The following is a 22392-nucleotide window of genomic DNA, read 5'->3' on the forward strand; positions in this document are numbered from 1 at the left end:
GAGGGTGAGGAAAAAATGGAGCGTTCAATAAAAAACGACACTAATATGATACGCTTGACTTCACAATATTTAAACAAACACTTAAGAAGTATCAGTGAGGAAATTTGTTCGTTTAAACAACGCGTTAGTGCAAGTTCAATGACAGAAATCTCCAGATTATACATATTTCTAAGTCATAAATCTATATTATTGTAACATGAAACATGACACTACAGAGGCAAAGTAGTATTAGGTTTATTATGCTATTTACACAATCTGTTCAATGATCACTTTTTTAGGCAAAATAACACATTAGCATCAAAATAAGTTAAAATATTTAAATTTTGAAAAGGCACACCAATTCTGTGAACCGTCAACCTACTTTTGTTTCCGATGGCAATTCGTCCTGAAATCTGTGGCTGTTTCCCCAAAAATCCGTTACCATGACTCATCCAAAATCCGTTACCAGGGGCTCGTCCAAAATCCGTTACCAGGACTCGTCTTAAATTATTTCCTCGTTCGTCCGACTCCCTAGATGTGCTTATAGGCAAGAACAGTTTTTTCGTAGTTGCTACTGCTTGTTTTAGCTGTTTTTGAACATTAAATACAAATTTATATTTTACATTTATATCAAACTGACTACGTAATTTTTACACCCTAGATATAAGTTGTGCATTTTGTTTTCGTTGTTTTGTTGTTTTTCAAATAATCGAAAATAGACCTGAGTGACAACCTTATATGCAATATAATTCGGCCAAAGGCCGCTCTAGCCGAATACAACACCAGAGGAAGTCACTTTCCATTCCTTTGCAACTCCATCCGAACCGGATACAACACTATGGAAGATCAAAATTGCGTTGCGACTAGCTGTTTGATATATAAGTCGTGCCATGAGAAAACGAAAATAGTGCGTTTGCGACCAGCATGTATCCACGCAGTCTGGTCAGGATCCATGCTGTTCACTTTCAAAGCCTATCGGAATTAGAGAAACTGTTAGCGAACAGCACAGATCCTGACCAGACTGCGCGGATGCGCAGGCTGGTCTGGATCCATGCTGGTCGCAACGCCACTATGCTGGTTTTCTCATGGCACGGCTCATATAAAAACAAAATACTTTGCGGCTATTTGCTTTAAAGTAGTAATGTTCATCTGAAGAGGTTACGATAATTCAACAAACATTTTTTCTTACCTTACTTTAAACTGACAATAGAAATATATTGCAGCTACTTACATGGAACAATTCAATATATGACACTATGTCTTTTTTTTTTCGGCAGTATACACATTATAGACAGTATTTTCAAAGTTTAAAGAGTTTGTTTCAGTGCTGCTAAACTGGGAGCTTAAATTTTCTTTGTCCATGTATTTACAATTTCATAACATTTTAATATGATCTGGCAACATTTAATTTATTTTCAATGAACAAGATTAAATCAAATATATTTTATTCAATGTAGCTGTTTATTGATTACTGGAGAAATGATATAAAAAAAATCTATATTCTTCACAGTTGATTATCAATAGACAAGGTTTAATATTCAAACATTTACGTATTCAAATCAAAATTCAAGGTGTGTGGTTGTGCTGTTCTTATTTACATAAAACTGAATTACATTATTAAAGGTCCTGTCGTGGTCTAACGTCCATCAAGTTTTTCTTATTTCAAGGGTTAGAGCAAAAACCAAGTACCGTCATTTTTTTAAAAAAAAGTTAAGGAGAAGCAAAACACATTATATTTTCAATATCAATTAAATGTTGGACTTATTATTTCACATATATATTGGAATATACCATATTCTATATTAAGTCGTTTGCTAATACAGGTTATAAACAAAAGCTGTTTTTGCACTTACAGTTTGTGCCAATTAAAAAAAATATATTTGTGCAATAACACCGTATATTGAGAATCCATATTTTTTGTTGGAACAGTTAATCAAAAATGCAAACAAAATGCACAATGCAGATATACCGCAGTTGTAAATACAGGCTTTTTGCTGATACACTGAAGTTACTTCTGTCTGTTATACACTCTGCATAAACATTGCAATTGTAAATAAAGGCTTTTTGCTGATACACTTAAATTACTTCAATCCGTAATACAACCTACATGAAAACTGCAGTTTTTTAAAAAAAAAAAAACAAACAAACAAAAAAACGCCTTTTGCTGATACACTGAATTTACTTCCATCTGTAATACACCCATACTGCACATTATAAAATAACAAAATAATGTCAAAAAGATAGCATATACGTATACATTATATTTGCCCAATTCATTGTCTATTATAAATTGTCAAACGAAACCCATTAAACAGTATCTGAATAACATAATCCCATTTTATGCAAAAAAAAATATGCAAGAAATTGATTGCTTTACTAATTATGTGAGTTAGATCGGACATATATAGGCTGGTCATTTTAACTTTTGGGGTTGAACTAATTCCAGCATGACTTTTTTGGTGTGGAATACGTATTGTGTAAGGAGATGAAACAAAGAAAAAAAGTCCTCTAAAATATCATGACACAGTTTTGAGATATAGCATTTAGAATTTTGAAGTAACGTCTAATATGTATTGTGGCCATTACTGTGGCCCATATGCTGTATTGTTCTACTACTGGTATACAATAGCATTAATGTTTGTTCTGAATATCATACAAAAATATATTTCAAGATATCTAGCTAGGAGTGGAAGTATATACTTAGTTTTTAACTATCTTTGTCAAAAAAAGCGTCGGGTTGTCAACATTCAGAACATGGGTGTCAACATTCAGAACATGGGTGTCAAAGTACAGAACATAGGTGTAAAAAATCAGAACATAGGTGTAAACATTCAGAATTCAGAATTTCTAACCAAATTAAACATATTTCTTAAACCAGTTTGTCGGCACTGATGTTAATAGAGGTTGAACACCAAACATGTGTATCCCAAAGTCAGAAATAAGAACAAAACATTCATAGAGGATTCGTAAAGCAAAAATATATTCACAATGTTACCACAGATGAATGGAATACTTGATAACATCAACATTTAGTCAAAATCATATACAGTTACGGCAATTATTTATAAAATGCTACTTGAATTGCTTTATTATATAATGCATGCATGTGCATGCATGTGGGTAAAAAGAAATGGTACTTAAATTGCGTTTAATTGATTTTATTTTACAAAAATTTACACAACTTTGTTTAATTAAAATCTGAAGGAATCTGTCCTCATATATCACCTAATTTTCAGAGCTTGGCTTGAGTTCTTTTGAGGATTTTTTTTCTATTGTATAAAAAACTAAAGGTTATAAATCATCAATACGACTTTATGTTGGAATTAGTTTAATGTTCTGACAAAATTTCTAGTTATATGACTAGCCTAAATAGCAATCTTCACATCCTGTATCTAAAATGACCAATAAATAGGTTGTTGTCCCCTCTATAACAGTTTACACTGTCAACCCATCATCTACGTCAACATCACTTTCTGTGAGAGCCTCTTTTTCTGATCTTCTTGTTCGGAGAGACTTGTAATAGTAATGAAACTTGCTAATAATTCGATATTTTCATAGGCTTCATAGGTCTTTCTATTCTGGTAATTGAAATGGAAAAAATGCTCTAATACAGCTTTTGAAGTGGGTAAAGTAAATTGCTGATCATTCATTCTATAGTTGAAGTACCAAGGCTGTGAATTTATTTCAGTCAGTAAGAAATTAACATAAAAATTATATATACATACATGGGAAAAGTGTGGTCTTAACAGCAAATTGATAATAATGAGACAGCCCAGAAGGAAGCGTATCAAATGAACCAAGCGTTTGAGTGGCTAGACTGGTGCAGAAATATGGTGATAATTGATAATATTGAGACACGTAAAATATATATACATACATGGAAAAAGTGTGGTTTTAACAGCAAATTGATAATAATGAGACAGCCCAGAAGGAAGCGTATCAAATGAACCAAGCGTTTGAGTGGCTAGACTGGTGCAGAAATATGGTATTATGTAAACGTTGAAATGAAGACGCGGAGCAGGGGATGGAGGTGGTTTTTTCTAGAAAACTGAAATACTTCTTTGTATTGTGAATTTACAACTTATACGCTATCTGATTGGCTGGCTCATTATTTATTCGTGTATGTGAAAAATTAGTGTTGTAAGAATGACTTTACTGGCTTAAGCCTGCTAACATTTTATCGGCTTAAGACTACTAAATGAAATTAAGTACTGAAAGTGATACCTAACACAGGTAGCACTCACATAAATTATTTTATTTAACAATAAAATGCATTTATGTTGTTGTATACTACCAAAACCCCACTGTGTAACTCTGTATGGGAAAATGATGACATAACAAGTGTTTGAATTGAAAATGGGCAATTTTTATTTGCCGGATGAAAGCATGTTTAAGTAACAACATAAAACTAAGCATATGTTAATGCCATGAAACTGACCTACAATCATTATTCCCATATCTGGGCAGCAAGAAATCGCCACTTAGGAGACAGTGATTGCGCTGTTGACGCCGCCCAGATTACGCAGGGGGTTGTATGAGAAATAGCCTTGTAGTCATGGAAACCCTAATTATGAGTAAGGAGACAACTCCTCCTATGTTATACCATGTACTTAAAACAACAAAACGTAAGATCAACAGAAGTGTTCGAAAGTCACAAATGTACCTCTCGGGATAGGAAGAAAGCATACTATACATGTAATGTGCAGATGTTGCTTCGCAATTGAACAATTGTAAGATGGATCAATAGACAAAAGTACTTGTATTATACTATGGATGTAGCATGTACTCGCTGAATTAAAAAAATGCCAAATTATAGATGTTTAACAAGGATTTTATGCTATACATTTAATATTTACACGACAAGTCAAAATGAACAACAATAAAAGTATGAAAAGATAACGAAATATGATTATGTTTACATATACCTGTTGTATGTAGCTTACACCAATTGCAACAATGAATTAAATATTTAAAACACAAACATGTCAAGTGTAATGAAGCAAGTATATGCCACTGACATAAGGAAACAGGCACCAGTAAAATGTAAAGAGTATCAAAAATAAACAAAATTATGTACATTAAAGGCAGTGGTTTTACATGATAGGACTCGATAAAATAGAGTCTGACTAGAAAAACTATGAGCGTAAGTTGACTTGGCTTTGGTTAGTAATCTTGATCTAGCTCTTATATGAACTGTGATATGAAAAACAGACAGAAAATAAGTAAAAGAACAATCTGGTGTAAAATGTATAATGTCCTCGACACTAACTGTCAACTATGTTGAATATGATAAAATAATTTGGGAAAACAAAATGCGACTAGAATAGTATCGAGTTTAAGTTAACCAGTGACTTAGTCACAACATAAATTTAATACGTATATCAGAATGTGCAACAGAAAAATAGGACTTAGAATTAAGAACCTCATGGTGTAGATATAAAAACAATGACAGTAAATTTGAACAGTGATTAAACAAAAACAAAGCAAGCAATATATACATATGGTCATGTATCATAACTGAATTAAAGGACCATAGTCAAGCTGTACCCCTTGTAACTGATGGCCGCCTCAGTCGGTCCACCAATACATGCGAATGTGTACGAGGGGTTGACTGCCTCAGCCAGTTCAACCTGTGTTCTTAAAATTTAAGTGTACTGAGGAAGCAACTCCCCCCACTGGGTGTTCAATGGTAACAATATGAAATCACGTAGTGAGCATATGACAAACGTTATAAATGTATTAATGAAAATGGCTGCCTCAGTCAGACCATCCCGCAATGTAAAAACAAAATATATATATATATATATATAAATAGGTATAAGTAGACAACCTGTACCCGCTGTAACTGATGGCCGCCTCAGTCGGTCCACCGAACATGTGAATTGTCTATTACGAGGCTGACTGCCTCAGCCAGTTCAACCCGGTACTTAAATTGTAAGCTGATATAGGAAACAGATTCCCCAGCTGAGTGTCCAATAGTCATGTTGTGAGATCATATAGACTCTAATATGACAGTTATAAATGTAGGTACGAAAAGGCTGCCTCAGTCAGACCATCCCGCAAATGAAAAACAATGGAAATAAGGTATAAATAGGATGACCATCATTATACTGAGGGCAGAATGGTAAACATCGGACTAATTATGACTGCAGAGATTTGATACTTACAACGACGCATGGGCTCCTATGGACGGATATCCTTAAGATAAGCCTTGGAATGTCATCGGCCTATTTTCTGGATTTCAGCTGTGGGCAAGTTATGCTGAGCAAAGAACGTTGCGCCGCCAATACGAAAGGAATGTGTGGTATATAGGCTAGGGTTGAGGTTACAACTGACAACACATTGCCTCAGGACAGACCTAAAATGTGAAGAATGAACGGCACTACCGCCTTGAAAGCGGAAAAGTGGACCTGGGGTAAAACCCTGTAGAGAGCAGTACTTCCACATGTTTTTTACTGGACAGATATCCCTATCCTTAGAAGTGCGGACCGTTACCGAGGCAGGTTTGCCCCTTGAATGTTCGAAGAACGGCATCGAGATTACGAGCTTTTGAACCCGACCCTTGGTCTTATGGAATGTAATGTTTTCCATCTGTACTAAATTTGAATAACCAGTTGCTGTAACAGTAAATTCTCCTACCCGCAGCAGCGCAAAAAACGCCAAAGAAAACATGGCAGGGAAAAGTAGCCTATCATGGTGGGTCAAATTTTGTGACTTCAATGAATGTAACAACTGTTTAAGTAAGGAAGGAGTAAAACCTTTGCGTTTATCTGCTGGTTGGGCCCTTCTTAAACTGTATAACAGCTTATTAACCATAAATGACTTAGTCGGATTACGAAATTTATGAATCCTATGAACATATGAAAGTGCTGATGTCATGGATGTAATGGTAGAAGGTTTCAAGCCCATATCATGAGAAACAGCTATAAATTGGGCCAACCTGTCAACAGGCACAGGGAAGAGCTTGTGATGAGGGTAAAATGTATCATGAAACCTCCTGTATTGTTTAATCGCATTGCGGTAACTTAGCCTTGTTGCAGGGGCTAAACCATTCCGTAGAATCCTATATACTGACTTGTTCAGTCCAGTTTTAGTAAATGGTCTGGAACAACAGTGGCATGTGCCTCCATGTCGTAATGTGACAGGCCTTAACCAAGATATTGTTACGCATGCATGTCAAAACTAGACGACGTAGCAGGGCCATGACAGCTGATTCTTTAGAACTTCGTTTGTTAATGATGTAGACTACTGCTTCGTTATCAGAATGTAAAGTGAGACACCTATTCTTAAGGGAGGAACCCCAGATTTCGAGAGCTAAGACAATTGGTAATAGCTCCTTAAATGTAATTGTATAACTGGCTAAGTGGGAAGGCCATGACCCGTAAAACCATTTTTTGTCAAAGACTGCCCCATATCCAAATGTGCCTGAAGCATCAGTGAATAGATGTAATTGTCTAGACGTGACCCAACGATGCGTTAAAATGTTGAGCAAAGAGGTCCCTGGCTCTGAGATCCTTTCTGCTCTCCACACTGATCTTATGGTGAGGTTTCAGGACCCCTACTGTAAGGTCGATCAGGCGACGCAGGAAACAGCGGCCGGCAGAACTACTGAGCAGCAGAAGTTCAGTAAACCTATAAGAGATTGAAGTTCCTTGAGGGTAATCTTACGACGAGTTTTGAACTGATCTAATAATGACCTGAGTTTGACAACTTTGTCGGCCGGAAGGCGTGCCTCCATTAACACCGAATCTAGTTCTAGACCCATGAATGTTATAACCTGGCAAGCAGATTCTGTCCTTTCTGGTTAAGTAGGGACTCCAATGAACTTACATAGGGCAAGAAAGGTCTTAAGATCCCTCTCGCATTGTGTGGAATTAGTGGGGCCCTTGATGAGGAAATCATCTAGAATGTGTATCATGTATCTTATGTGAAAATGGGAGGTTGCAATCCATTGTAGGGCTGAGCTGAAACGCTCAAAAATGGCACATGAACTAGATTCCCCCATTGGAAGACAGGTATCATAATAAAATTTGTTATCAAATTGAATTCCTAATAACTCGTGATCCTTAGGATGTATGGGTATTAACCTGAAAGCATTCGCAATGTCTGTTTTTGCAAAGTATGCGCCTTGACCTAGCCCTAATAGCAAAGAAATAGCATTATCAAAATTTGCACAAGTTACTGTAGCGAGAATGGAGTTATAGCATCGTTTATGGCGTCCCCTTTTGGGTAGCTCAGGTGATGTATCAAGCGGAATTGATTAGAGGCCTTTTTCGGAACTAAACCAATAGGGCTTATCCTGAAGCAAGGGAAAGGCTTAATATGATATGGACCTTTTATTCGACCTGAGAGTACCTCGGCTTCCAACTTTTCTTTAACAATATGGGGCAGTTCCTTGCAAGACTTGAGATTAGGGGAGGTGGAAGGGTGGCGAGGACCTATGAAACCGAGCCGGAAACCTGATGTAAAGCCATTGACAAGATATTCTTTATCGTGGTGCCCAGTGAGTAAAGGGTTAAGGTGTCCCACCAAAATGGGTGTGACTGGACGGTTTGAATCAGTGTTACTGATGGTTTTTAGGGTTGGTGCGGCCATGTTTGGGTGCGGTGAGTTTTGAGGCATCTGATGCCCTGCTTGCTTCCCAGATACTGTTGTACTTGCAGTTACTGGCACAGTGGGTCCCCCGGCAGTAACCGCATACGTTGGGCAGTGTACATGTGGGCTGCTTGCATTGCCCCCTACGGTTGTATGTCCAACAGGTGTTTGGCAGGAACCTGTTGCGGTTTTTTTACCTGCTATGGGGAGTAAACCTGTTGGAGCCGGACCGAAAGGGCCGGTCAGTGCTTGGTGGAGAGAAGGTTGGCTGAGAGCAAGCCATAAGATAGAACTTGGTATGCATTCTGTCCCATGGAATAATTTGGTTCTCCCTATACCTCCTATATTGCTCGTCATAAAATGACCATGCTTGGCCGGGGCGTCTTTGGGCCAGGTCACTCACAATTTCCCCATATTTCATGAGTTGCTGTGTTTCATGGGGATAACGTGAGGAATAAACAGCAACAAACCTAAGGAATGGCGTGGTCCATTGGTCAATGGTTAATGGCTTGCGTTGTTTGGGAGTGGGGGTTATGGAAAAATTGGATGAGCCATTAAATGTGAAGGAACAATTCTGTTGTGGTTGCAAGTTTGAGGTTGGTAATAGTTGCGAGAAGTCAATAAACTTATTTTTGGTGATTTGTTTCTGAAGTTTCTTTGGAATTGTATTAATTATAGGAGTAGAAAGGGGCTCTACAAACGATGTGACATTACCAGTTTGCACCCCCCCCCCCCCCCCCCCCCAAATAATGTCCGTTGTATGCTGTGCGACTACATCACTGAAACTCTCAACACTGCTATCGCTTTGGTTTCTATGGTCTGAGTCCTCAGCGATTGGTCCAGGATGTTGAACTGATTCGTCCTCAGAATCGCTACTAATCTCATGATCACTGTTCTGTTAGGCGGATTTCTGTTAGACTTGGACTGTTGTGGTGTATTGTCACATACGGGCTGTTTTGTCGATTTCCCGTTTTTATTTTTAGTGGGCACAGATTTCGGTTTTGTTGTATTTCGTACTGTACATGAGTTATTCAACTTATTGTTGCACGCCGAGTCTGTTTGTTTTTTAGATGTTGCAGACTGCGAGTTTGTTTTACGCTTTTTGTTCCTACTAGGCTCATCACTCTGGGGACAACATGGGCAGCTTGTATTTGTGGCTGCTGGGCCACGTTTAGACTTCCGCATCTGAAAAGTACAAGTGCTGGTTGAAAAGGAATAAAATAAAAGCGGTAATAATTATGAAATAGGTTAACCACTATTGTGTGAGCAACACTATGTACAATGGACCCTAGTGTTTGTTGAGAAAAACTAAAACATAAGCGGTAAACTATGAAATTTATAGGTTAGCCACCTTTGTGTGAGCTTCACTATACCAAAGACCCACATAAGTACTAGTGGTGTTGTGTAGGTCCCTGAAAACGAAAATATTTTTAACTAATACAACAGATGTCAAAACTGCGTTGTACTAACACGGCATATATGTCGGATAAAACCATTTAACGATGAACATAGACAACCTGTCTGGACTATAAAATAAAATTGAACATCAGACAACCTGTCTGTATTATAAAATAAAATTGAACATCAGACAACCTGTCTGGATTATAAAATAAAATTGAACATCAGGCAACCTGTCTGGATTATATTTATAAAATTAAATAATGATAACACATCAGACTTTGTCTGGATTATTACAAGAGGAGCCGAAAGCCATTTAAAAAAAAATGTACATCAGACAACCTGCCTGGATTATAAAATAAAACTGAACATCAGACAACCTGTCTGGATTATATTTATAAAATGAAATAATGATAACATGTTTCAAAAAGTCCCTGCATTTTATTGGCGCAACAGTGTTTGGTTTGTCATGTCTGGTCATGTTTTTTGACAGTTTTCCTCTGACTTGGTACATTAATTGCATACCTTTTTGATCAAACTCGATTGCAGCGTGCATGGTGTTGCATTTCATTCGTGTGTTGCCGAATTCAAACATTTTTGTTACCTGTTTGTTTAATATTCCCGAATGTTTTAACAACATACAGTGTTGTTACATTTTGTGGTCCTTTGGGATCATTGTGTGTGTAATAGAGTTCCGCTTAAGCCGGTGCTATGGGGCGTGATAATTGTTGCACATTCGATTACCTCTCATGAACAGACTCAATCAAACTGGGTTTGCTATTATTCTGTTTGGTTGAATTCTATGCTGTCATTTTTTTTACAGATATTATTAACTGTCACAACAGTAATCTGTTAGTGCCGTGTGGTGGCTGTAAAACGTCTCCCCGTACATGAATTCAGTGTTGTTATATTATCTGGTCCTTTGGTATTATGGAGTCTATTCAATAGATGTTTAATAGAGTTCCGCTTAAGCAGTGCTAAGGGGCGCGAGAAGTGTTGTACATTCCATTACCCCATGAACAAACTCAGTCAAACAGAGTCTTTTATAATTCTGCTTGGTTTGCATCCTATGCCGCCAAAGGCTCTTTTTACAGATTTTATTGATTCTGCCGGGATCGAACTAGTAGCCCGCGATCCGTAGATCTCTATTAAGCTAATAGAAGATTCTACATGGTTTTATAATATTTAGATTAGTTTATCTCAAGGACATGAACTGAATGAAGGATTTAACTTCATTGAATATACATGTCTATTCATTAATATTTCCACTGCTGTTTGTTTTTACCGAAATACTTGTGTTTTGATTGCTGCCTAACATAATGTGAAGCCACACTGGGGAAGGATCCAGTATGCTGTCATACTACGTCTAAAATTTTGTTAGTTATGGGTACTTTGCACGTCCTCCATTTCCGTCAAAATAACCGCCAACTTCAATTATTAGATGCCACGTGTACTACAATATCCAATGTTTTAAGAAAATAGTTTTTGCAGACCCGTTGATTTTAAACGTATAAATTCCTGCTACTTGCTTTTTTATAACAGGTTGACCATCTTTCGTCAACACGTTTTATTTACTGAACTCTGGCACAAACTACTAGTGAAATGTTTCTGTAATCTGTCTCTCAAACGACCACATTATCCATTATATGTAACATTTGTTTCTTTCATTCTACTCAGTGCATGCTTTTTACACTGATACCGGCAATGTGAATAGTTACATTCCTTGAGTGTTTCCTATGAAACCACTTTTCAGAGGCAGCATAATGTTTTATGGGGTTTTTTTTTTCTTTTTGACTGATGTAACATACTTGAAAAGCTTCCTCGGCGTATTCATAATTTTGGGTGTAGGGCATGTTGCTACTGACGATGTCGGCTTTGTGTTAAACATTTGAGTGTTATACCTGACTGGCTAACCAGAGCAGTCCACAGCTTCATCATCCTCGTAAACGCAGTCTTTTCTTGTTCTTCACAAGCATCATAATGTTCAAGAATATTTAGTACCGATATACAGACAAGACATATTAATCCGTCTTTAAACTTAATAGCGAAGAAAAACATATAGTTTAATTATTTATTGGTTCTAGGAATAGAACAGCTTCAAAAAAGCTTTTAGCATGATGATCTATGCGTGTTTTAAAGCTGGTCTACCCGTCCTGTTTGCTTTTATAATGACACTCTGCACTAATGTTTGGACCGGGAGACAATCAAAATCCCCTTGATCAAAATCCCCTACACTGAAAAATGACAGGGTGTTTCAAAATCCCCTTCATACTTTTGCAGGGGGTATCATAATCCCCTCTGTGATTTTTACTTATTTCATCAAGTTCAAATAAAACTATACACAATTTAAAAGCACACGTAAATACAATGCCTTTACCAAACATAATTTAATTTGGAGCACTGGTATCTATATATCTATAATGAAAATCACAGAGGGGATTATGATACCCCCTGCAAAAGTATGAAGGGGATTTTGTAACACCCAGTCATTTTTCAGTGGAGGGGATTTTTTTGATCAAGGGGATTTTGATATACACTCGTTTGGACCATATCGCCTGATTATGTTTAAAATACAACATCTACAACATCTTAGATTTACTGGTTTGTTTAAACAAAACCAATTACTGTAATACAATGTACATATGCAATAATATATCTGTTAAAACTATGCCAATCGAAATCCAATATACGGGCTTTTATAACCTTCATTGTGTCAACTAACTGGAAATTACTTCCGAGGTTAAAGATATTTAGCAGACAAATACTGGCTATCTGATTTTCAATATCACCAATTTTTGAATCAAATATATGATTTTTGAAATAAATCTCCTATCTCTCCTACAATACCTTATTCAGTGAATCTTATGAAAATAATGGGCCTTTCTAGTAGAAAATACAGGTGGCTTCTTCATGCGGATGTCTAGTAACACTGCCTAACTGCCTGTACAGTTTTGTCTATGAAACGATGTTATGGACACATGAATAATTTGTTACAGACTTTTACTAAAGTATAGATATAAATTATAATTGCAGTGATTCATTCCTTCAAAACACAAAGTACTGTGCAAGGTTTGTAACCTATTTCTGGAAATATGTTTCATTGATAAAAAAGATCTTATAAATTAATGAAAATTAAGAAAAGATCCTTTGGAAGCACAACATACAACCAAGCAAAATAACAGAAGACTTGATTTCACTGAATCTATTCATTAGAGATATGTGCAATACTCCAGTCACGAACCCCACACCCCGCTTCTTTTAAACACAAGCTTAACTCTACGATAATATAATTGAACGGATTCCACGATGAAGACTAGTTAATGACACAACACCGAATCTAGTATACAAGGAATCATTCAACAGCCGCCACGCGGCACATGATAGTAAATAAAATCTAAAAGAAAATAAAAGTGATACTTGTATTGGTGATAATAATAATAAAATCTTTATTTGATAAAGGTAATATACTAAGACACAAGTATTGTGTATACCAAGTATACAGAAATATTACCACTAAGATATTGTTAAAAAGCAACAAAACTGATAATTAATTTTTGACAGACACACACGTGTCGATGTAAATCAACTAAATGTATTTTCCATTTCGTTTAAAGACATGCAAAGGTGTATATTCTTTAATATACAATGACAAGTTATCCCAGACTTGCATAAAATAATGTACTTAAAAATGAAGAAAATGACACTGAGAAATATCAAGCAGAATAAAAGAACACTCGGTTTGACCGAGTTAAACATTCCCGCCCCCTAACACCGGCTTAAGCAGAATTCCAGTAGACAAATACTAAATGAGCCGCGCCATGGGAAAACCAACATAGTGGCTTTGCGACCAGCATGGATCCAGACAAGTCTGCGCATCTGCGCAGTCTGGTCAGGATCCATGCTGTTCGTATTCAAAGCCTACTGCAATTAGAGAAACCGTTAGCGAACAGCATGGATCCTGACCAGAGTGCGCGGATGCGCAGGCTGGTCTGGATCCATGCTGGACGCAAAGCCACTGTTGGTTTTCTCATGGCACGGCTCAAATATATAACATCACTGAGTCTAAGTACAGAGAGAGAGAGTATTTTACGGTCGTCACATTGCACTTGAACACTCAAAACACTCACTACCTATCTAAGATGATTGTTGCTTCAGATAATTATGTTGTTAAAGAAAATTTCAGCTGAATGAAATTTTGGGTAAGTTGCTCAATTCATAACTGATTTTCTAGAGAGGACAATTAACAAAGAAACAAAATATATATTCTAATACGACCAGCAAATAACCTATATACACAAAGAAGGGCATCAGTTCTTAAATATCTGTAAATATAAACAACACAGGGAATATACATAACCTATAAACAATAAGAAATGATCAAAATGGGTTACCCACATTCTAAGAATGCTGTCATCCCCTCCACTCCCTCACTGGAACTATACATCAGTGTATGTGTTGATATGTTCATAATTAACATACACATATACATAAAAATAAATAGAAAAAAAATTAAAAATATAAATACAACGAGGACAAAACAGACAAATGGAGGAATATACTTGCACATCGTGCTGGAACAGTTAGCTGCAAATTTACAACTAAGGAGTTGAAATCGGTGGTCTAGTGGTAACACGCTTGACTGTCAATCCAGAGGTCCGAAGTTCGAATCCCGGTCCAGGCACTGGGAATTTCTGAGATGCTCTTGAGTGTCTCCCACCTAACTAAAAGGCCTTTACTGGTTCTTCCCATGAAAGACGGCTTCGCGTATATCGGTGCTATACATCGGGCACGTTAAAGAACCAGACTGTATATTCGAAAGGAGCTAGGCTAAGTTAACCGTACAAGCCTGTATCTAAAAAGGATCTCTCTCTCTCTCTCTCTCTCTCTCTCTCTCTCTCTCTCTCTCTCTCTCTGTTCTGGGGGCTTTGTCTCACTCTGTTCCTATGGTCAGATTGCTTTGTGTCTGTACTAGTAGAGAATGAATTTCGCGCCATGTGTGGCTGCGTTTTGCTATATGTAAAGCGCCTTTGAACATGTTTATCATGAAAATGGCGCTATGTAAATCTTGAATAATAATAATGATAACAATAATAATAATAATAATAAAGGTTAATGATGCAGCAAACTACACTTAAACTTTTACAATACAATGTACTCCAAAGTAAAAGGTGCAGAGACGACTTCCTGGCACAAGTAGTTATTACAAAAGACGCATAATGTAAAAACAGAGAATGATCTTGTTAACAACTTCATAAAAGAGAAAAGTACCTAAAGTAAACCGAAACAAACCAGCACCGGGGAAATTTGCTGCACTCATATACCAGGGTAGACGAAAAAAAAACAATAGAAAATGTTGAAGATACCTTCCTCATTTATACGAGTTTTACGCAGCTTTCGATGTGCATAATAAATTATAACTTAAAAATTTTCAAAATTTTATATTATGCTGAATCAAGTTTATAAGACAGTTGTTTGTTCGTAGTTCATTAACTATACCAGCACTCTGTATTATGTTCTTTATTGACAACGATTTGATTTTAATAGATAATATATTTTCGACCAGATGAATATTAAAATATCCTTTAGTCTTCGTCTGCTTCTGCTTCTGCTTCTTCTTCTTCTTCCTCCTCCTCCTCCTCCTCCTCTTCTTCTTCTTCTTCCTCCTCTTCTCCTTCCTCTTCCTCGTCTGCTTGCCCTTCCTCCTCCTCTGCCTCCTCCTCTGCCTCCTCCTGATTTTCTTCCTCCTCCTCTTCTTGTTGTTCTTCTTCCTCTTCTTGTTCCTCCTCGTTTTCCTCTTCTTCAGATCCATCATCTTCACTTTCTCCACTTTCACTACTATCCCCTTTGATTTTCTTTAATTTCTTTTTAATCTTTTTACCCTTTTTGGACTTGGTCTTTTTACCCTTGGTGGACTTGGTCTTCACTTGTGTCACACTCTGGCTCATTGAAAGTTTCTTCATACTAACAGCAATACTTGGGTCTGTCTCTTTACACAAGGCAAGCAGTAACTTTCGGTAATCTCCGCTTGTATCACTTTTTATGAAGCTCTCCAGTGGTTTACCGTACATTTTCAAAAATTCGTATTTGATTTGCTCCATATCTAACTGTAAGATAAATCATAAACAAGTAGAAAAAAACAAACATGAGTAAGAAAGCAATACCACTTTAAAAGTACAAAATTTGTATAAGTTGCAGAATTATTTGTCAGTTCGGTTCAAACATATAATTTCATGACACTGTTATGTATATTAAAGGCTTGGTTTGATAGGCCTTTGTGGTTATGTTTGTTGGCTTCAATGTACTTGCTCCTTACTTTTACGGGTTCAAACCTTGATTTACGGAAAGTTGGTGGCAAAAGGCCTTAAAAATTCATGAGAGCTTCCTCTAAAAGATGACATATGACATATATTATGTCAGTGTGACTTACAATCCCATAAGCACAACAAAAATTGAAATTACCTCTCTTCTTGTTACCACAAGCCGTATTAGATCGTTATCTTTCGATCCGATACCTTTCATACTTTTATACAATCTTTCTGCGAAATAAGCTGGTGTATTGCGTACAATACGCACTGAAAATGAAAAAAAAATGACTTATGTCATGGCAGTTTATAGCTAAATGGAAATGCTCATATTAATTTGTTAACATCATCAACTACATAGGTAGTGAGTGTTATAGAGAACATGGTAACATTGAAAATTTGACACTATAAATGTGCTGCGCATACAAAAACATCGATACTGTACAGAATAAAAATAGGAAAAAGAAAAAATCGTCTTTAATTATAATTCATAATTGCTGACTATTTCGTATTTAAATGTTTCTTTAATTCAGATCGGAATTGTAAACTTCCATATGTTCTTACGCAAGACAATGCGACAATTGTTTGATTATCATGTCAAAGAGAAAAGACAAACTGATATCCCCAAAATGGCTTTTCACTGGAAAACACGTAAATTTGGTAGATTACCTATGGCTATAAGACCGTCTTGTATTGATCCACTTAATTCTTTCTTAATCACCTCTTCAATGTCTTTCCCGTAAATACATTTGTATGCATTAAATGTTGCCAATAACTGTAACTCATTGCGGGTGCAAAATATTCGATTGAATGTGGACTCGTCTGTACCAATTTTGTCTGCCCCAGCCTTTGAAAGGAAATTTCAGATAGTTAGACTTCTGAAAATGAATGCATGATACATATCTCTTTCGTGCAAGTTAAATTTTTATTAATTCGATTTTATTTGGTGGTTACATTTGAGTCGCTTGAAACAAAGCGTAACCAAAATTAACCCGATTCTTGTCTAATGAAAATAACACGATACACTCGATCTTAATCTTGTAAGGTAGGCATTCAAAAGCCCACAGAAGAGCCTACGTATATGGTTCAACACAATAATTTGAGCCGCGCCATGAGAATACCAACATAGTGGCTTTGCGACCAACATGGATCCCCGCAGTCTGGTCAGGATCCATGCTGTTCACTTTTAAAGACTATTGCAATTAGAGAAACCGTTAGCGAACAGCATGGATCCTGACCAGACTACGTAGATGCGCAGGCTGGTCTGGATCCATGCTGGTCGCAAAGCCACTATGTTGGTTTTCCCATGGCATGGCTCATATAGCATTTTAAAGTAAACTTCAACACAATAAGATTTTTCAACGTGCGTTATTCAATACTGAACACCATTACGGCGCCAGCGGATATTCTCCAAACGACAGTGCAATGTTTGAATTGATTTTGTTATGTCTCATTAACAGCTATTGATAAGAAAATGTTAACGGTCCGGTGTTAATTGGTAGATGCCTCTGCGCCAGAATGATAAAAGTGCCCCCTAACACCGGCTTATACAGAATTCCAGTAGACAAATACTAAATGAGCCGCGCCATGGGGAAACCAACATACTGGCTTTGCGACCAGCATGGATCTAGACCAGCCTGCGCATCCGCGCAGTCTGGTCAGGATCCATGCTGTTCACTTTTAAAGACTATTGCAATTAGAGAAACCGTTAGCGAACAGCATGGATCCTGACCAGACTGCGCAGATGCGCAGGCTGGTCTGGATCCATGCTGGTCGCAAAGCCACTATGTTGGTTTTCCCATGGCATGGCTTATATAGCATTTTAAAGTAAACTTCAACACAATAAGATTTTTCAACGTGCGTTATTCAATACTGAACACCATTACGGCGCCAGCGGATATTCTCCAAACGACAGTGCAATGTTTGAATTGATTTTGTTATGTCTCATTAACAGCTATTGATAAGAAAATGTTAACGGTCCGGTGTTAATTGGTAGATGCCTCTGCGCCAGAATGATAAAAGTGCCTGACTTCATATCGCTTGGCCTTCACCGATGTTAGCTTAAGATACTTCAGCGCACCCGGTTTATATGCTGGATTTGGACGGGAGCGCTGAAGTGTACTCCGTAGGGAAATCATACCAATAATCGTGTCAGAATCTGACACGCTCGCGTTTGTATATATTAAAGAAATCGGCAACAGTACTTTTTAATCCGTTAATCTATGGTAAGATCTACCATTGTGCCATATTATACGCATCAAACAAACCCATAATTGCAGGCAGAAATACCTGACAATTTCGAACTTGCCTGTAGGTGGCAGGGGAGCGGTTTCGTAGTTTTGGCCTCGGTCGATTTCCTGTATAAACAGGACAGGGTAGATATAAAGGCATATCTCTCTTACTGGTTATTTATCATTATTAATTCTTTAATATATCTGGGGAATGTGGAACGGTTAATGATTCTACATGGCGGGTGTTTTAAAATTCCTAGCTCCGTACTTCCGGTTGAGGTTAAAACATAAATATCAGAACAAAAAGTCGGCCAGACGCGTGACTGTCATCCATCCACCTTTTTCAAATGAAAATTAGGGAAATAAAGTGGTGGTTGGCAGACACATTCCACACCACCTGGGTATGCAACTATGTTCGTACTATAAATATATGCTACGAAATTGGATTTAAAAATAGAAATGGATGAATGGCAGAGTTCAAAGTGAGGCACGGTTAGGCTATTTTTGGTCTATAAAATTTGGGTGCTTTGGCCGATTTTCACTACATCTGGCGTGGAAAGCGACAGGTGCATAGGATCGGAAAGGCGTCTTTATGTAGTCTATAGTATCTGCAATGGTCTGTAGTAGTTTCAAAGAAAAATAAGCGAAAACGAGATTTCTATGGATATTTCAACACTGGTACCCACACGTCAACATGATCAACAATTCGGTAAAATTTGCCGCCTTATCGGTAAAATTATCCCCCTTGAAATCACCTGGCTGGGCGATATCGATTTTTATCAGGTTGATATTTTCTAATAGAAACAAAGAAGGAAAAAAAGTTTGAACAAATATTGTTTTTATTAGAATGAACACACAATATTTATTATCCTATTGAAGTGTTCGTCATTCTTTTCTCTTTACAAAGATATAAAAATTATATATCTAAAAAGAAGAATTAATGCTTCCCTTGGCGATTAAAAAACACTACTATCAGTCTCAGTTTACGGCATATAGTTACTGAATAAAATAAGAAAAAAACTGCCATACGTATCTCCACGTAGCTCTTCAACAATGGCCTCCGAAATGATGCAGATCTGAAAGTGACTTGTAAAAATCGACGATTATACTGCAAGATTTGCTTGCAGAATTAGGTAAATGGTGTTAAATGATGTAGAAGTAATTACTTTATTAAAATACCCATACGTTTCCGTTCAGAATTTCAGTTTGACTACGTTTGCGATGAAAAGTTGGACGACTTAGTAGGCCTGGTCCAAAACTCTAAAGCCGCATCTATGAAAAACAAAATATGTAAAAGCGGCATTTAGAGTTTTGGAAGACAGGTCCACACCGATGTGGATTCGATAACTCGCTTAAGGTGTAGAATTCTTGCTGTGAGGAAAATATTCAATTGCCTTATGGAAAATCGGTTGATCTACTATGCCTGCCCATGACTTAAACAATGGCTGGAGAGGCACACGAGGTCGTCTTCTACCACAGCTTAAAGCATGAAAAGCCGCCGTTTGACTTAAACTGTGCCGACGTCACTCTAAACCCTGTATTATTTTTAAATCTTGGATCATCGGGAAAGGTGGATGCGTTATACATAATCTTATATACAATTTACCTTGAAAAGTTCTGTTGCTTCCTTAATAGCTAGATCCTCGTCTACCTCATTGCTCTCATCTCTGTAGGCAGTTAACACAGACACAAGTAAACGTCGGAAGTGTCCACTTGTGTCTTTCATAATGTCCTTTTCAAGATCAGACCCGAATTCTGTAAACAAAAAAACAGGTTTTTCATTCAGAAAACACTGCCGTAAAAGTATTAACAGTAAATTTTGTAATGATATTTCATATCCAAAGGTCTCACGGGGCTCTTAAATAATGCAGAAGATTACAGGAAAGTGTGGACAAAATATTTGCAATTGTATATTTCCTGTCAAATGATTATTTTGACCACAAGAATGACCACGGATTATGAATAAATTTACACAAATTTTAAAAAAGATCCGTAAAGCTCTCCGGGTACATTTAAAATGCCAATATAGTTCTTATAAAAGATAGAAGCTGAGTTATATCGAAGGTTGAACGTAAACTTCTCATTAAAAAGAAGGGTTTAGGACAGGTTTGCATTCAGCCCTCAAATATTCATGTTTTGCTATCTGACTTGATTAATTAATTATTAGAACTAGATTTGTTTGCGCCAATGATACCGATGAAAATATCCGTTTTATGAACGACGTGTTAAGTATTACGAATATATAATTGCAATCCGCACACTTAACAAGCTCCCGCTTGGTGACACCAAAAGAACTAGCACTTCGTTTGTGATGTTGATAAAAATTGCTCGTATAATCTGCATGTCAGTGATTTCATGTGTTTTCAATATATTTAAACTAAACTAAGCCATATTTTTAACAGCATAACGGGGTCAGTGATTCCAAAGAAATAACACAACCATAATGAGAGTTTTACAAAGGGAGAAAACACTTCATATACAAAACGGTAATAGATATGTGGGTGATACCGTTAATATAATTTATATTCATTAAATGGCAAATGCGTGTGTGGAGTGGTTATCAGAAAGAACGAATTTTAAACGCGACGTCACACGGTAAAATGATGTCATGCACACATGGCGGTCCAATAACAGTTATTGCGCCCTCTCCTGGTTAATAGCCTTGGTTACAAGGTTTTATCCTGTGTAATTTGTGCTTGCTTCAATCTATTGGCTTTAGTTGCAGTTTTCTGCCCTGTGTTATGGTGTTACTGTTTATAGCAAGATATATGGTAACACTTCATATAATCGATTTGTCAGAGACTTCAAAGAAAAAGCCTTTTGTAACCAGTATGTCTGTGATATCACTAAAATGCGTTTCATATAGTATGTTTGTGAGCGTTTCCTGAAAATTATCGCTACACACAATCGGAATGTCATTGATTCGTTACACTGCATTCTCATTCATAAGATGTTTAGCATAGTACCCGAGACCAGGGAACTATGCTCAACATCCAAAATGCGAAAATGGTGATACCGAAGAAATAACGCTTTCTAAAACCAATTTGTCTGTGGAACCAAAGCTCTAACACCTCTTTTTAATTGATGTCAGTGATTCCAGTGATGGTGTGCCCCACATATTTGCTGTCAGTGATCCGAAAGCAATAGGGCTTCTCATAATCGGCAATGCATGTGTGATACCAAATAAACTGCGTTCCTTATTAGTAACACTGATTAACCTGTGGTTCTGTAACTGTTGAGAATGTTACTGGTGTTCCGATTAAAAAGTGTAATGGTTTCATGATTGCACTAAAAATTCATTAACTCGTACGGCGATTTAATGGGAACATTTAAGATTTATGTTGTCTTTTGTAAACTTACGTTTTTTGTATTCTTCTTTACGCTCTTCTATTTCTTCATTATCACTTGTTAATAGTATTTCCAAAATAACTTTCTCGTCTGTCCCTAAACCCTGCAAAATATAGTGTCATATTTCAGTTGATCATAAAATTGCTTCTCTTCGACTGGAATGTAGAAATATTTTGGAATGTTTTAAATACAATGAACCATTACAATTTGTATTCAGTGTCCCGTTACATTTGTTTGGTGGTAGGAGCCATTTGTAGTTCAAGTGTCACCCCTGTATTGAAGGATTTCCTGGTCATTGTATCATAGAAATTGTGAAGTCTCTAATTTGAAGCCATCCGTATATTGACTAGTTACATTTCAAATATATTTATTGACAATTTGTCATTTTATATCATTTCTGATGTTGTTTTGTCTGTTGACTGTAGAACTATATATCTGTGTTGAAAGGATTAAAAAAGGTATTCCGGACCAGTCGGCCTTGACGGATGTGTATGAAAATGTGAACAGTGATTGTAAACAGTGAAGTATAGCTAAACAGT

At 36.8% G+C, this 22392-nt stretch overlaps 1 protein-coding gene across 1 annotated transcript in view; it reads right to left on the reverse strand.

Annotated features, from left to right (window-relative positions):
- Positions 1-13389: 13389 nt before the first annotated feature.
- Positions 13390-22392, reverse strand: part of LOC123524607 (annexin A6-like) — a 42851-nt gene continuing 33848 nt past the window's right edge. The window contains exons 14-18 of the mRNA XM_053539725.1: positions 21866-21956; positions 20112-20260; positions 16944-17121; positions 16432-16544; positions 13390-16076 (exon numbers count right to left, since the gene is read on the reverse strand). Of these exons, the coding sequence (XP_053395700.1) occupies positions 15555-16076; positions 16432-16544; positions 16944-17121; positions 20112-20260; positions 21866-21956 (1053 nt within the window). The 3' untranslated portion in view covers positions 13390-15554. The remainder of the gene's footprint in view (positions 16077-16431; positions 16545-16943; positions 17122-20111; positions 20261-21865; positions 21957-22392) is intronic.

Source organism: Mercenaria mercenaria, chromosome 3 (assembly GCF_021730395.1).
Source record: "Mercenaria mercenaria strain notata chromosome 3, MADL_Memer_1, whole genome shotgun sequence".
In the NCBI taxonomy this organism is placed as follows: domain Eukaryota; kingdom Metazoa; phylum Mollusca; class Bivalvia; order Venerida; family Veneridae; genus Mercenaria; species Mercenaria mercenaria.